The 14,832-nt window shown below is 45.3% G+C and overlaps 1 protein-coding gene across 42 annotated transcripts in view; it reads right to left on the bottom strand.

Annotated features, from left to right (window-relative positions):
- The window catches only part of LOC124014455 (ankyrin-2-like), a 296,971-nt gene that overhangs the window by 42,465 nt on the left and 239,674 nt on the right, over positions 1-14,832 (bottom strand). For 23 of the 42 annotated variants that reach the window (XR_006835021.1, XR_006835022.1, XR_006835023.1 and 20 more), the window contains 12 exons: positions 10,997-11,095; positions 10,762-10,860; positions 10,213-10,311; positions 9,882-9,980; positions 9,576-9,648; positions 6,499-6,640; positions 6,382-6,393; positions 6,013-6,100; positions 4,023-4,126; positions 2,533-2,568; positions 1,276-1,500; positions 54-152 (listed from right to left, as the gene is read on the bottom strand). Coding sequence is in view for 38 of the 42 variants with exons in the window: in XM_046329454.1 (XP_046185410.1) it covers positions 54-152; positions 1,276-1,500; positions 2,533-2,568; positions 4,023-4,126; positions 6,013-6,100; positions 6,382-6,393; positions 6,499-6,640; positions 9,576-9,648; positions 9,882-9,980; positions 10,213-10,311; positions 10,762-10,860; positions 10,997-11,095 (1,175 nt within the window). In the remaining 4 variants the exon portion in view is untranslated. The remainder of the gene's footprint in view (positions 1-53; positions 153-1,275; positions 1,501-2,532; positions 2,569-4,022; positions 4,127-6,012; positions 6,101-6,381; positions 6,394-6,498; positions 6,641-9,575; positions 9,649-9,881; positions 9,981-10,212; positions 10,312-10,761; positions 10,861-10,996; positions 11,096-14,832) is intronic. The other 19 variants (XM_046329460.1, XM_046329459.1, XM_046329484.1 and 16 more) reach the window with 6 other exon arrangements.

The following is a 14,832-nucleotide window of genomic DNA, read 5'->3' as shown; positions in this document are numbered from 1 at the left end:
AGTAGCAGTAGCATCCGTGGATTGTTTCATATGCGGGTTTTTTTCTCCCCTACCCGAGGAATTTTGTCCCGGGTGGCCCGAGCTGCAGGATGCGGCTAACGAGGCTCTCGCCCTCGTTAAGAGGGGGCGGGGCAGTGGGAAGGTGTAGTTTACTGTGAGACCAACCGTCCGTTAGCAGCAGTAGAGGAAAGAGAGCGGGAGTAGTCAGAATAACGGGTGACTAGTGTATATTGTTGGGTTTTGGCTGAGTGGACTGGAGGCCATCAATAGGATGTAACGGTATAAAACATTGGGCTTTAAATATACAGGGACTTTCAAAGTGGAAGTTATTATGTTATTGATAGACAGCCTCTCCTAGTGGTTTACCAATCTACAGTGCCTTGCGAAAGTATTCGCCCCCCTTGAACTTTGCAACCTTTTGCCACATTTCAGGCTTCAAACATAAAGATATAAAACTGTATTTATTTGTGAAGAATCAACAACAAGTGGGACACAATCATGAAGTGGAACGACATTTATTGGATATTTCAAACTTTTTTAACAAATCAAAAACTGAAAAATTGGGCGTGCAAAATTATTCAGCCCCCTTAAGTTAATACTTTGTAGCGCCACCTTTTGTTGCGATTACAGCTGTAAGTTTGAAATATCCAATAAATGTTGTTCCACTTCATGATTGTGTCCCACTTGTTGTTGATTCTTCACAAAAAAATACAGTTTTATATCTTTATGTTTGAAGCCTGAAATGTGGCAAAAGGTCGCAAAGTTCAAGGGGGCTGAATACTTTCGCAAGGCACTGTACATATCAAATCAATCATGGAGCAATGTTTTTTTTAGCAGTTTTTTTGTTTCCACGTGTCTTATAGAAACAGTTGGTTTTCACATGAAGGGTTGATCTAGAGTTAGAATGCGGCCCGGCTGTTAAAAATAAAACAAGCAAGGCCCCAGGCGCTGGAAGGAAGCATAGAGCAGAGGTAGCTTTATTAAGGCATAGGCAGGGTGAAATGAATCTGAGAAAAGTAAGAGGGGCTGCAAAATTCTCAGGTTTCATTCATACAGTAGGATTACAGTGTTCTTTGAGGAACACTCTCACTCTTCTGTTTCTATCCCAGCACCCACTCTGCTCTGTCACAACATAGATCTCTGACATCACTTCTCTCTATTTCATTCTCCCTCGCTCTCTTTCTCTCTCTCACTCTTTCTTCCTCTTTCTCCTAGGATTCTGTATACTCCTACCTCTCTCACACTAACCCTCTCCCTCAATCTCCGGTATCTTACCCGAGGAACTGGGCTCCGACAGGCCCCACCTCGATCAGCCTGCTGGCCAGGCCCTCTCCCTCCACCATGGGAGGCATGGTGGCCAGGCGGTGCCTCTTTACCAGCCGGCAGGTCACCCGCGTGGGAGCGCTGCACTTCCGCGGTGGGATGATGATGCGCAGGCCGTTGTGGCGGCAACCCCGCATGGCTCCGCCCCTGGCGTCAACCATGAAGCTAACCAGGAAGCTGTGAAGGGAATGGGCGGGGACAGATATTATGTTTACAATACAAAAATATTTTGTTTTTTTATTTATGCATTGTCTCTTTGTACCAGATGAGGCTGGTGGGAGGTGCTATAGGAGGACAGGCTCATTGTAATGGCTGGAATGGAATTAATGGAACGGAGTCAAACGTGGTTTCTATACGTTTGGTCCCATTCCATTTATTCCATTCCAGCCATTACAACGAGTCCCTCCTCCTATAGCGGCTCCCACCAGCCTCCGCTGCTTTGTACATTACCCTTTACACAGATAACGTACATTACATATATTACAGAAAAAATATGGATTTTTGACTTGATAACTACGGTCAAATATGAATCCCATGTTAAAACAGACATAAGAATGACAGTTTCACTGCATGCCCACACCCACATGCAAAAACACAAGACACAAGTGAGAGGGGATTGGGTGTCATGATAACACTACATACTGTAGTACAGTTAATGTAATAGCGCTGCTACGAACACACTTCACCTGTGACACCATTATGTTATGTAAAGCAAATAAACCATGAAAATGACACTCCAACGCGTAGACAATAAAGCACAACGTCAAACATGGAGATCAAACACAAGACTTTGCAGCTGTGAATTGACCCAACACAGTGAAACAACTAACAAAATGGCCACCATGAGTCGGCAGGATTCAACCAAGATGGACACAATGGCTGACCAATGATGATGAGGAAATGTGTGTGACTTTTTGATTGCAGCACTAGGTGCAAAAGATGTCTTCCATCTGATAAAAGTGGACTAAGTCCCTTTATAAAGAGGCCTGTGTAAAAATGAATGGCAAAGTGATTGAAAGCTAAAACGGGGGAATTGGTGAACGTGGGCAACATCTGTTAGTAGTGTTGCACTCGCTTTCAGGCATTTTTGACACACACACACACACGCGCGCGCACATGCACACACACATCTCCCCGGAAGGAGAGCACACTGTGAAAGGAGGAGGAAGAGGAGGACGAAGAGGAAGAAACCAAGGTGCAGTAGGTCACCTGCTGTCGCCATGATCATGGCACGGAGAGGAACGTCTGAAAACGGAACAGAGACCCGATAAGACAGAAGGAGAGAGAGAGAGAGAGAGAGACAGAGAGAGAGAGAGAGAGAGAGAGAGAGAGAGAGAGAGAGAGAGAGAGAGAGAGAGAGAGAGAGAGAGAGAGAGAGAGAGAGAGAGAGAGAGAGAGAGAGAGAGAGAGAGAGAGAGAGAGAGAGAGAGAGAGAGAGAGAGAGAGAGAGAGAGAGAGAGCAAGAGAGACAGACAGTGAGATAGATAGATAGATAGATAGATAGATAGATAGATAGATAGATAGATAGATAGAAAGGGATATAAGTGTTTGTCATATTGCTTGTACTGAACCAGTACTTAGAGACATACTCAGTGGCCCAACATTAGTGATTCAGGATTTCTGTCATTATAACGAAGAGGGATTATCTTTCCTTATTGTTACCAATTAGTGTGGCAGAGAGAGCTAGCCTGAGGACAACAGGGTATCTTCCTATCATAATGTATTACACTAATAGATCTATAATAAGCCCTAACATTGTTCATTACTGCTCTTCATACCCAAAGCCGCTTAACAGATGAGGTTTAGAGTAGGATTACAAAAGGTTGTGAATCTTCTCTCAAAACTGCAAAAATCAACAGCATCTCTACTTGAGGTACCTGAACCCACCCCTGCTCTAGTGCTACTTGAGGTACCCGAACCCACCACTGCTCTAGTGCTGCTTGAGGTACCTGAACCCCCCACTGCTCTAGTGCTGCTTGAGGTACCTGAACCCACCCCTGCTCTAGTGCTGCTTGAGGTACCTGAATCCACCCCTGCTCTAGTGCTGCTTGAGGTACCTGAACCCCCCACTGCTCTAGTGCTGCTTGAGGTACCTGAACCCCCCACTGCTCTAGTGCTGCTTGAGGTACCTGAACCCACCACTGCTCTAGTGCTGCTTGAGGTACCTGAACCCACCCCTGCTCTAGTGCTGCTTGAGGTACCTGAACCCCCCACTGCTCTAGTGCTGCTTGAGGTACCTGAACCCCCCACTGCTGTAGTGCTGCTTGAGGTACCTGAACCCCCACTGCTCTAGTGCTGCTTGAGGTACCTGAACCCCTCACTGCTCTAGTGCTGCTTGAGGTACCTGAACACCCCACTGCTCTAGTGCTGCTTGAGGTACCTGAACCCCCCACTGCTCTAGTGCTGCTTGAGGTACCTGAACCCACCCCTGCTCTAGTGCTGCTTGAGGTACCTGAATCCCCCACTGCTCTAGTGCTGCTTCAGGGGCTGAACCCCCCACTGCTCTAGTGCTGCTTCAGGGGCTGAACACACCACTGCTGTAGTGCTGCTTCAGGGGCTGAACACATTGGGAGACCTGTACTCATGATGGCTTAGATCAGATAACTGTTGCACCTTTTGCACCAAAATAAGGTTTTGGACTATTTTGATAGTCAAAACCCAACCCTTCTGTGTGCCTGCTGTGCCCCCGCGGTACCTACCCAGAGTGGACGGGGCTGGAAGACAGTGCCACATTGTCCAGGTTTTCTGTGCCCCAGCTCAGACGGTACGAGTCCTTCTCATTTTCCCTGGAAAGAGACGACACCTGGCACGCAACAAAGACACACTTGTTAGGGACTGACCTACCACTGCCTACCATCATTTGAACACAGAATGCATTGCAGTGTTAGGTCAGGTCAGACACTGTAGTGTTAGGTCAGACACTGCAGTGTTAGGTCAGACACTACAGTGTTAGGGAAGACACTGCAGTGTTAGGGAAGACACTGCAGTGTTAGGGATGAAACTGCAGTGTTAGGTCAGGTCAGACACTGTAGTGTTAGGTCAGACACTGCAGTGTTAGGTCAGACACTACAGTGTTAGGGAAGACACTGCAGTGTTAGGGAAGACACTGCAGTGTTAGGGAAGACACTGCAGTGTTAGGGAAGAAACTGCAGTGTTAGGTCAGGTCAGACACTGTAGTGTTAGGTCAGACACTGCAGTGTTAGGTCAGACACTACAGTGTTAGAGAAGACACTGCAGTGTTAGGGAAGACACTGCAGTGTTAGGGAAGACACTGCAGTGTTAGGGAAGACACTGCAGTGTTAGGTCAGGTCAGACACTGTAGTGTTAGGTCAGACACTGCAGTGTTAGGGAAGACACTGCAGTGTTAGGGAAGACACTGCAGTGTTAGGTCAGACACTGCAGTGTTAGGTCAGACACTGCAGTGTTAGGTCAGACACTGCAGTGTTAGGTCAGGTCAGACACTGCAGTGTTAGGGAAGACACTGCAGTGTTAGGGAAGACACTGCAGTGTTAGGTCAGACACTGCAGTGTTAGGTCAGACACTGCAGTGTTAGGTCAGGTCAGACACTGCAGTGTTAGGTCAGGTCAGACACTGCAGTGTTAGGTCAGGTCAGACACTGCAGTGTTAGGTCAGGTCAGACACTGCAGTGTTAGGTCAGGTCAGACACTGCAGTGTTAGGTCAGGTCAGACACTGCAGTGTTAGGTCAGGTCAGACACTGCAGTGTTAGGTCAGGTCAGACACTGCAGTGTTAGGTCAGACACTGCAGTGGTAGGTCAGGTCAGACACTGCAGTGTTAGGTCAGGTCAGACACTGCAGTGTTAGGTCAGGTCAGACACTGTAGTGTTAGGTCAGGTCAGACACTGCAGTGTTAGGTCAGACACTGCAGTGTTAGGTCAGACACTACAGTGTTAGGTCAGACACTGCAGTGTTAGGGAAGACACTTTGGTGACCATCTTTACTCAAACTCACACCTTTTGTGACTTTCTACTATTAGATAAATTACATTTTAAAGGCAGTCTTTCAATATTCCAATACTGCAGCTTTTACAAATATTACAACCCATTTTATTGAAGTAATCTATACTGATTGTACAAAACATTATGAACACCTGCTTTTTCCATGACATAGATTGATCAGGTGAATTCAGGTGAAAGCTATGATCCCTTATTGATGTCACTTGCTAAATCCACTTTTTATGCCTTGAGACAATTGAGACATGGATTGTGTATGTGTGCCATTCAGAGGGTGAATGGATAAGACAAATTATTTAAATGCCTTTGAACAGGGTATGGTACAAGGTACCAGGCGCACCGGTTTGTGTCGAACTGCAATACTGCAGGGTTTTTCACGCTCAACAGTTTCCCGTGTATCAAGAATGGTCCACCACCCAAAGGACATCCAGCCAACTTGACACAATTGTGGGAGGCATTGGAGTCAACATGGGCCAGCATCCCTGTGGAACACTTTCAGCACCTTGCAGAGTCCATGTCCTGACAAATTGAGGCTGTTCTGAGGGCAAGGGGGGGGGGGGGGGGGCAACTCAATATTAGGAACTGTTCCTATTGTTTTGTACACTCAGTGTATATTATGTTCTGAACAAATGCATTGAGCAATGCAAAGCATACTGTAGAATGCACAGTACAGCATGTTTGGTGCAGAATACGTAAAATGTTGAACACTTTACTTACGTTTTGGCCGGTTAACATCTCGTCCATCAGGCTGTCCTGTTTGGGAGAGTAGTAACCGTGGTGACTGGGAGTGTAGGACCTGTCCGAACTGAGGAGAGGAGGAGAATGTGAGGTTGGTAGCCATGGAAAAATCACACACAGCTAAAACACTGTTCACCACCCAATATGGCAATAATCTAAACATCAGTATAAGTAGTACTCTAAAAGGAGGAGAATGGAAGGCTATAATAACATTGAGCTGGTTTACTGGTGGTTTTACAGTCTTTAAAAAAAAATTTGTTCAGAAATGTAGGGGGGGCAATAAGAGGGCCATCTCTTAGTTAAACCTGCCATAGAGAAACCATAGCATAAAGAGACAAAAGCACATACCTCTGGATTCGACTACGTAAGCATGGTAGGAAGGAGAAGAAATGAGTGAAAGAGCATCAGAAATATTAGAGCATTCATACACCCTTCTCCTCTACCATAGGTACGTGTATAGACTACCTGTCAGAGCGTCCCCCCTCCAGGCTAAAGCGCAGGTAGTTCATCCCATCCAGGTACTGTCCAGGCAGGGAGTCATCCCCCAGCTCCCTCAGGTCCTCTGCCCTCAGATACTCCCCTCCATCCCCTGTCATAGTGTCATCACCTGGGGGAGAGAGAGAGAGGAGAGAGAGAGAGAGAGAGAGAGAGAGAGAGAGAGAGAGAGAGAGAGAGAGAGAGAGAGAGAGAGAGAGAGAGAGAGAGAGAGAGAGAGAGAGAGAGAGAGAGAGAGAGAGAGAGAGAGAGAGAGAGAGAGAGAGAGAGAGAGAGAGAGAGAGAGAGAGAGAGAGAGAGAGAGAGAGAGAGAGAGAGAGAGAGAGAGAGAGAGAGAGAGAGAGAGAGAGAGAGAGAGAGAGAGAGAGAGAGAGAGAGAGAGAGAGAGAGAGAGAGAGAGAGAGAGAGAGAGAGAGAGAGAGAGAGAGAGAGAGAGACAAAGAGGAAGAGGAAGAGGAAGAGGAAGAGAGAAAGAAAGAAAGAATGAAAGGATGAGAGGGAGAGCAGATGTGTGAGGACCATGGAAGAAGATAGGATCGTTCTGGGGAAGGGGACGTTGTGATTTGGTGTGCGCCCAGCAGGAGTAACTACGCAGGGGCGAACACTTACCTGGGATGTGAATGTGCACAATCAAACTGACATGAGGTTGAGTTACGCACGTACAGACACACACATTCATACATGATCATCCTCCCTCTTCATCATCACATAAAAGCGCTTGTAAACACTACAGATGAGCTTGGAAACACAGAGTTCGTAACTGTCTTGTGTCCACGTTACAAAGCTCTACTGCTGCTGTTACCACTACTGAACAGCAGGGGGCAGAATCAATAATACCCTTTTCACAATACAGAGCTGAACCAAACTGAGCCAAGCTGCACTGGGCTGGCCATCTAAAACCCCCACAAAATTAGAGGAAATGAACTGGAAAGGACAGTGTGAAAGGAAATTGCCTGAGCCAGTACAGTACCGTTCAGGTTGGCAGCATAGTGTGAAAAGGGTATACAGCCCTTAGTGTACAGCTGGTAGCGTACTGTAGGATAGGCTGACAGAACAAGTGAGGCAGAGAGACAAAGAGAGACGTTCCTGTGTCAATAGCATAACCGCTGCCTGTAGGCAGACAGAGATGTCCCTGTGTCAATAGCATAACCACTGCCTGTAGGCAGAGAGAGATGTCCCTGTGTCAATAGCATAACCGCTGCCTGTAGGCAGAGAGAGATGTCCCTGTGTCAATGGCATAACCGCTGCCTGTAGGCAGAGAGAGAAGTCCCTGTGTCAATAGCATAACCGCTGCCTGTAGGCAGAGAGAGAAGTCCCTGTGTCAATAGCATAACCGCTGCCTGTAGGCAGAGAGAGAAGTCCCTGTGTCAATAGCATAACCGCTGCCTGTAGGCAGAGAGAGATGTCCCTGTGTCAATAGCATAACCGCTGCCTGTAGGCAGAGAGAGATGTCCCTGTGTCAATAGCATAACCGCTGCCTGTAGGCAGAGAGAGAAGTCCCTGTGTCAATGGCATAACCGCTGCCTGTAGGCAGAGAGAGAAGTCCCTGTGTCAATAGCATAACCGCTGCCTGTAGGCAGAGAGAGAAGTCCCTGTGTCAATAGCATAACCGCTGCCTGTAGGCAGAGAGAGAAGTCCCTGTGTCAATAGCATAACCGCTGCCTGTAGGCAGAGAGAGATGTCCCTGTGTCAATAGCATAACCGCTGCCTGTAGGCAGAGAGAGATGTCCCTGTGTCAATAGCATAACCGCTGCCTGTAGGCAGAGAGAGATGTCCCTGTGTCAATAGCATAACCGCTGCCTGTAGGCAGAGAGAGATGTCCCTGTGTCAATAGCATAACCGCTGCCTGTAGGCAGAGAGAGATGTCCCTGAGTCAATAGCATGAACCGCTGCCTGTAGGCAGACAGAGATGTCCCTGTGTCAACAGCATAACCGCTGCCTATAGGCAGAGAGAGATGTCCCTGTGTCAATAGCATAACCACTGCCTGTAGGCAGACAGAGATGTCCCTGTGTCAATAGCATAACCGCTGCCTGTAGGCAAAGAGAGATGTCCCTGTGTCAATAGCATAACCGCTGCCTGTAGGCAGAGAGAGATGTCCCTGTGTCAATAGCATAACCACTGCCTGTAGGCAGAAAGAGATGTCCCTGTGTCAATAGCATAACCGCTGCCTGTAGGCAGAGAGAGATATCCCTGTGTCAATAGCATAACCGCTGCCTGTAGGCAGACAGAGATGTCCCTGTGTCAATAGCATAACCGCTGCCTGTAGGCAGACAGAGATGTCCCTGTGTCAATAGCATAACTGCTGCCTGTAGGCAGAGAGAGATGTCCCTGTGTCAATAGCATAACCACTGCCTGTAGGCAGAGAGAGATGTCCCTGTGTCAATAGCATAACCGCTGCCTGTAGGCAGAGAGAGATGTCCCTGTGTCAATAGCATAACCGCTGCCTGTAGGCAGAGAGAGAATATGCACAATATGAAATCATTCATCTACAGGGTGACTCAAACTCAATACTAAGTGCCATCACTAGAATTAGCACAACAACTGTAAGAGTAAGTAATACACTTAGTCTAACTATCAGACAAATGTGCAAATATAGACCCACAAAGCAACGTTCATTAACAACACACCCAATATCAAGAAATGTCTGTTGGAACCGCCAAACCAAACCCAATCGTCGCCTGACAGCTTCCATAGGGGAACCATTTTTGGTTCCAGGTAGAACCCTTTTGGGTTCCATGTATAAGCTGTGGAAAGGGTTCTTCCTGGAACCCAAAAGGGATCTACCTGGAACCAAAACTGTTCTACCTGGAACCAAAAAGGGTTCTTCAAAGGGTTCTCCTATGGGAATAGCTGAAGAACCATTTTGTTTTTTTCTAAGAGTATACAGGGAAACTGGGACAGGGTTTGAAGTCAGGCCTACGGAGGTGCTAGTAGGTCAAACCACTAAATCAACCACATAAATAGACTGAAGTTTAGAATAACTGTCTCTATATATGGTGCTGGTCATATACAGTAGGCTAGTGACTGGATCAAGTGTCAAACTCACCCTCCTCATCAGAGACATCCAAGACTTCAGTCATGGTCTCAGGAACGTTCATCTTGTGTTTCTCTGTCACCGTCTAGACAACATAAACAGTCAAACCCGTTACAATTTGAGGGACGAATCCTACATGTAACTTCAGTCAAATTGTCACTTAGTCTACTATTGACATTAATGCAAAATGAAGTGAAAATTCAACTCAAGTGGAAGTTAGGATTTGCCCCTCACAGGCTAAATAAACACCATGTGTAAATACTGTGATTTCAGACTAGATGTGAAGGGCTGTTGAACTGAGATAGTTGAATGACTCACGGTTGTCGAGGTAATAATCTCCTCGGTGACCACCTTGAGTGTGTCCACCACAGAGATGTAGCCCAGTCGCCGGGCGATGGCCAGAGCTGTGTTACCATTCTGTTAGGATGGGAGAAAGACATAAGTGTGTGTGTGTGTGTGTGTGTGTGTGTGTGTGTGTGTGTGTGTGTGTGTGTGTGTGTGTGTGTGTGTGTGTGTGTGTGTGTGTGTGTGTGTGTGTGTGTGTGTGTGTGTGTGTGTGTGTGTGTGTGTGTGTGTGTGTGTGTGTGTGTGTGTGTGTGTGTGTGTGTGTGTGTGTGTGTGTGGTGCGTTCAGGAGCGAGTCCACTCACCACAGTGATGTTGTTGGGCTTAGCTCCATTCTGCAGCAGTAGATTGATGATGTGTGTGTTTCCTTGCTGTGCTGCTTGGTGGAGGGAAGTGTATCCATTCTGAGAAGATAAAGTACTGACTTTAATGACTGTCTGGCAAGGCCTGGACATTTAAGAGATTCAAACGTGAACCCTTGGGCTAGCACGCCGTTAAAGAAAAGCATGTATTGACATTCATAACACAGAGAAAAAGTGTTTAAGTGCTTTATCACACACTATATACACCTTTCTTATGCTTTTCGATATGCAACAAACCCCATTATAATGGGGTGGCAGCGTAGCCTAGTGGTTAGAGCGTTGGGCTAGTAACAGGAAGGTTGCGAGTTCAAACCCCGAGCTGACAAGGTACAAATCTGTCGTTCTGCCCCTGAACAGGCAGTTAACCCACTGTTCCCAGGCCGTCATTGAAAATAAGAATATGTTCTTAACTGACTTGCCTGGTAAAATAAAGGTAAAATAAAAAAATAAAAAAATAAATGCACTGTGGCAGTTTTGTGTATGGTTTATTACCTTGGTTTTGGCGTTGACGCTAGCACCGTTCTGTAAGAGGAAGTTGACCATCTTGGCGTTTCCATAGTGACACGCTACAATCAGTGGAGTGTAGCCCAACTGGAGGAGAAAAACAAATCACAGTATCAAAACACATCTACTAACATTATCAAAGATAAATACTAGTGCCTTATCATCCTTCCAGTAGAATGGTCATTCTATGCTCAACTTAAATGAATGTAAGTTCTGTCCATACCTTAGTTTGCTGGTCCAGGTTGGCTCCATGTGTAGCCAGTATCTCACTGACAACCACCTTGTCCTCCTGGGCAGCAAGATGGAGGGAGGTGAGGCCACTCTGAAGGGACAATATGTTACAATATGTTACTCACCCCATCTCTAAATCCATCAATCAATTAGCACACGGTATAGTGTAACTATAGACAGGAGATTGTCCATAGATACTGTATGTGGTTACATTAGGTTACATGGTTCCCCTAAATATTGAGGGAGTTTTGAGTGACAGGCGACCTTTACCACCAAAACAGGAAATGACACGTTGACAGGGGAGGAAATGTGAATTGGGTACTTGGGTTTTATGACCCGTTTCACTCATGCAGAGTGCAGATGCACTCCACCAGGTGTTATCAGTGAGATAGTTTGCATTTGTCATCGGTACAGTATATATGACAAGGCAGACTGAGTCTGGTACAGCAGTGATATATCTACATCCACTCAGGTCTGTCTGGGGTTCAGTGATAGAGCTGGATGAAGAATGAGCGGATAGGAAAACGGTTAAAGGAGGAATAAATCGGGGGTTTCTGCTTGAAACAAATCCCTGTGATAAATGGGGATAGAGGAGGTTGACTGACGGCCCTGATCTACATTTCTAAGACAATGTGTGTCTGGGCGGGACTATAAAGTGTGCGCTTGTGTGTGTGCGGGCATGTGTGTTTGTGTGCGTATGTGAGCACATGTGTTTGTGTGCATGTCCTGTATTCATAAGCGTATGCATGTTTAGTATGTGCATATCTATAAGCGTGTGTAGGTGTGTGCATGCGAGCAGGTGTGTGTCTCGCTTTCGATTACAGACAGGGATAATTAAGTAGGATCATGGTAGGATCCATGGTCGTCACGGCAGTGTACTAACCTCCCACATCCCTTGCTGTGACTCCATCTACAGCACTGGGCACCAGCAATCTTACTGTTCCTAAAATAGCCATGAAATAGCTCTCCATCCCTCTTTTAACTTCACTCCTGCTACATTCTCGTAAGCCATGCAGGAGCTCTGTAATCACAACTGAGTGTTTGTAACAAAGCTAAAAGTAATAACACTGCTAAATGTAATAACACTGCTAAATATAATAACACTGGTAAATGTAATAACACTGCTAAATGTAATAACACTGCTAAATGTAATAACACTGCTAAATGTAATAACCCTGCTAAATGTAATAACACTGCTAAATATAATAACACTGGTAAATGTAATAATCTTTTCTATTTGTAATAACTTTCTGATTTTTTATGTACAGCGGCAAGAAAAGGTTTGTAAGTCGCTCTGGATAAGAGTGTCTGCTAAATGACTTAAATGTAAATGTAAATGTATGTGAACCTTTTGGAATTACCTGGATTTCTGCATAAAATTTGATCTGATCTTCACATAGACAAACATTGTGCTTAAACTAATAACACACAAATTATTGTATTTTTCTTGACTATATTGAATACATCATTTAAACATTCACACTGTAGGTTGAAAAAAGTATGTGAACCCCTAGGCTGATGACTTCTCCAAAAGCTAATTGGAGTCACGAGTCAGCTAACCTGGAGTCCAATCAATGAGACGAGATTGGAGATGTTGGGTAAAGCTGCTTTGCCCTATAAAAAACACTCACAAAATTTGAGTTTGCTATTCACAAGAAGCATTGCCTGATGTGAACCATGCCTCGAAAAAAATAAATCTCAGAAGACCTAAGATTAAGAATAGTTGACTTGCATAAAGCTGGAAAGAGTTACAAAAGTATCTCTAAAAGCCTTGATGTTCATCAGTCCACAGTAAGATAAATTGTCTATAAATGGAGAAAGTTCAGCACAGTTGCTACTCTCCCTAGGAGTTGCCATCCTGCAAAGACGACTGCAAGAGCACATTGCAGAATGCTTAATGAGGTTAAGAAGAATCCTAGAGTGTCAGCTAAAGACTTACAGAAATCTCTGGAACATGCTAACATCTCTGTTGACGAGTCTACGATATGTAAAACACTAAACAAGAATGGTGCTCATGGGAGGACACCACAGAAGAAGCCACTGCTGTCCAAAAAAACACATTTCTGCACATCTGAAGTTTGCAAAAGAGCACCTGGATGTTCCACAACACGACTGGCAAAATAAGAAGAAACTACCGTTCGAGTTATTTGGAAGGAACAAACAACACAATGTGTGGAGAAGAAAAAGGCACATCACACCAACATCAAAACCTCATCCCAACTGTAAAGTATGGTGGAGGGAGCACCATGGTTCAGGGATGCTTTGCTGCCTCAGGGCCTGGACAACATGCTATCATCGACAGAAAAATGGGAGGCGAAAGTTGAGTCACGACCCCCCCTATCCGCGCTTCTTAACACCCGACGGAAAGATGAATCCCCAAGTTTATCAAGACATTTTGCAGAAAAACGTAAGACTGTCTGTGCGCCAACTGAACCTCAACAGAAGTTGAGTGATGCAACAGGACAATGACCCAAAACACAGAAATAAATCAACAACAGAATGGCTTCAACAGAAGAAAATACACCTTCTGGAGCGGCTCAGTCAGAGTCCTGACCTCAACCCCATTTAAAATGCTGTGGCATGACCTCGAGAGCGGTTCACACCAGACACCCCAAGAATATTGCTGAACTGAAACAGTTTTGTAAAGATGAATGGTCCAAAATTCCTCCTGACCGTTGTGTAGGTCTGATCTGCAACTACAAAAAAACATTTGGTTGAGTTTAATGCTGTTTATTGCAGACTGTGTTTGTCTAATTGGTGTGACTTAGATGAAGGTCAGATCAAATTTTATGACCAATTTATGCAGAAATCCAGGTAATTCCAAAGGGTTCTCATAACTTTTCTTGCCACTGTAATAAATAAAATGTTGCCTGTAAACATAATAAAACCTTTTCTTGCCTGTAAACGTAATAAAACGTTGAACGATAAACGGAATAACGTTTTCCAGTAAATGTAACACACACACATTAGGTCTTCAACGAGGTCCGGAGGGCCGCACAGATTTCGTTTTACATTCGCATAAAAAGTGCCTCCATCCATCGTTTTATCCATTGTTTTTGGAATTTGCAATGCTCCCTGAATGTCTAGCTTCGATTTCAGTGGTTATTAGCAAGCTGGACAGAGTCAAGAAACTGTATGAATGTAGGTCCTTTATCATTTCTCCGGTGGCAAGCATTAAAACACGTGTCTTTGTTATGGTTTTCTTTTGCAAAATAACTATGCATTAACTGACTTGTTTTTGAATAATTGTCAACATACTGTATAACATCACATTAAGGTTTAGGACGTTCACTCTATTACAAGGAACAATTGCATGTCTATTTTTCTCCGGAGGAGTAGCTTATTATTGTTGACGCTGGCTTATCTTTTTTGTTGTTGTATCTTTTGTATTTTACCCCCTTTTTCTCTCCAATTTCCATCATCGCTGCAATTTCCCAACGGGCCGCGCTTCTTAACACCCGCCCACTTTACCCGGAAGCCAGCCGCACCAATGTGTCGGAGGAAACACCTTTCACCTGACAACCCATGTCAGCCTTTAGGCGCCCGGCCCGCCACAAGGAGTCGCTAGAGTGTGATGAGCCAAAGCCCATGCGGCTAGGACCACGGATTGACTCGGGAGTGTGACTGTTTGAATCCTTGCTGTTTGTTGGTGTTTCCCTCTGCCTTGTGACCTGCCCTGTCTGGAACTGCGAGGAGTAACAGTCTACATTCCTACCATGACAAAGACCAAAGCTGGTGGGAGTACCATTGAGGATAGTGATGTCTCTCTATCACAGGTGAAGGATCTTTTAAACAAACAAAAATAGTTCTATAAGCAGTTGTTACAAC

This window comes from Oncorhynchus gorbuscha, linkage group LG25 (assembly GCF_021184085.1).
Source record: "Oncorhynchus gorbuscha isolate QuinsamMale2020 ecotype Even-year linkage group LG25, OgorEven_v1.0, whole genome shotgun sequence".
Classification (NCBI taxonomy): Eukaryota; Metazoa; Chordata; class Actinopteri; order Salmoniformes; family Salmonidae; genus Oncorhynchus; species Oncorhynchus gorbuscha.
This window is presented reverse-complemented; position numbering and strand designations above follow the sequence as displayed.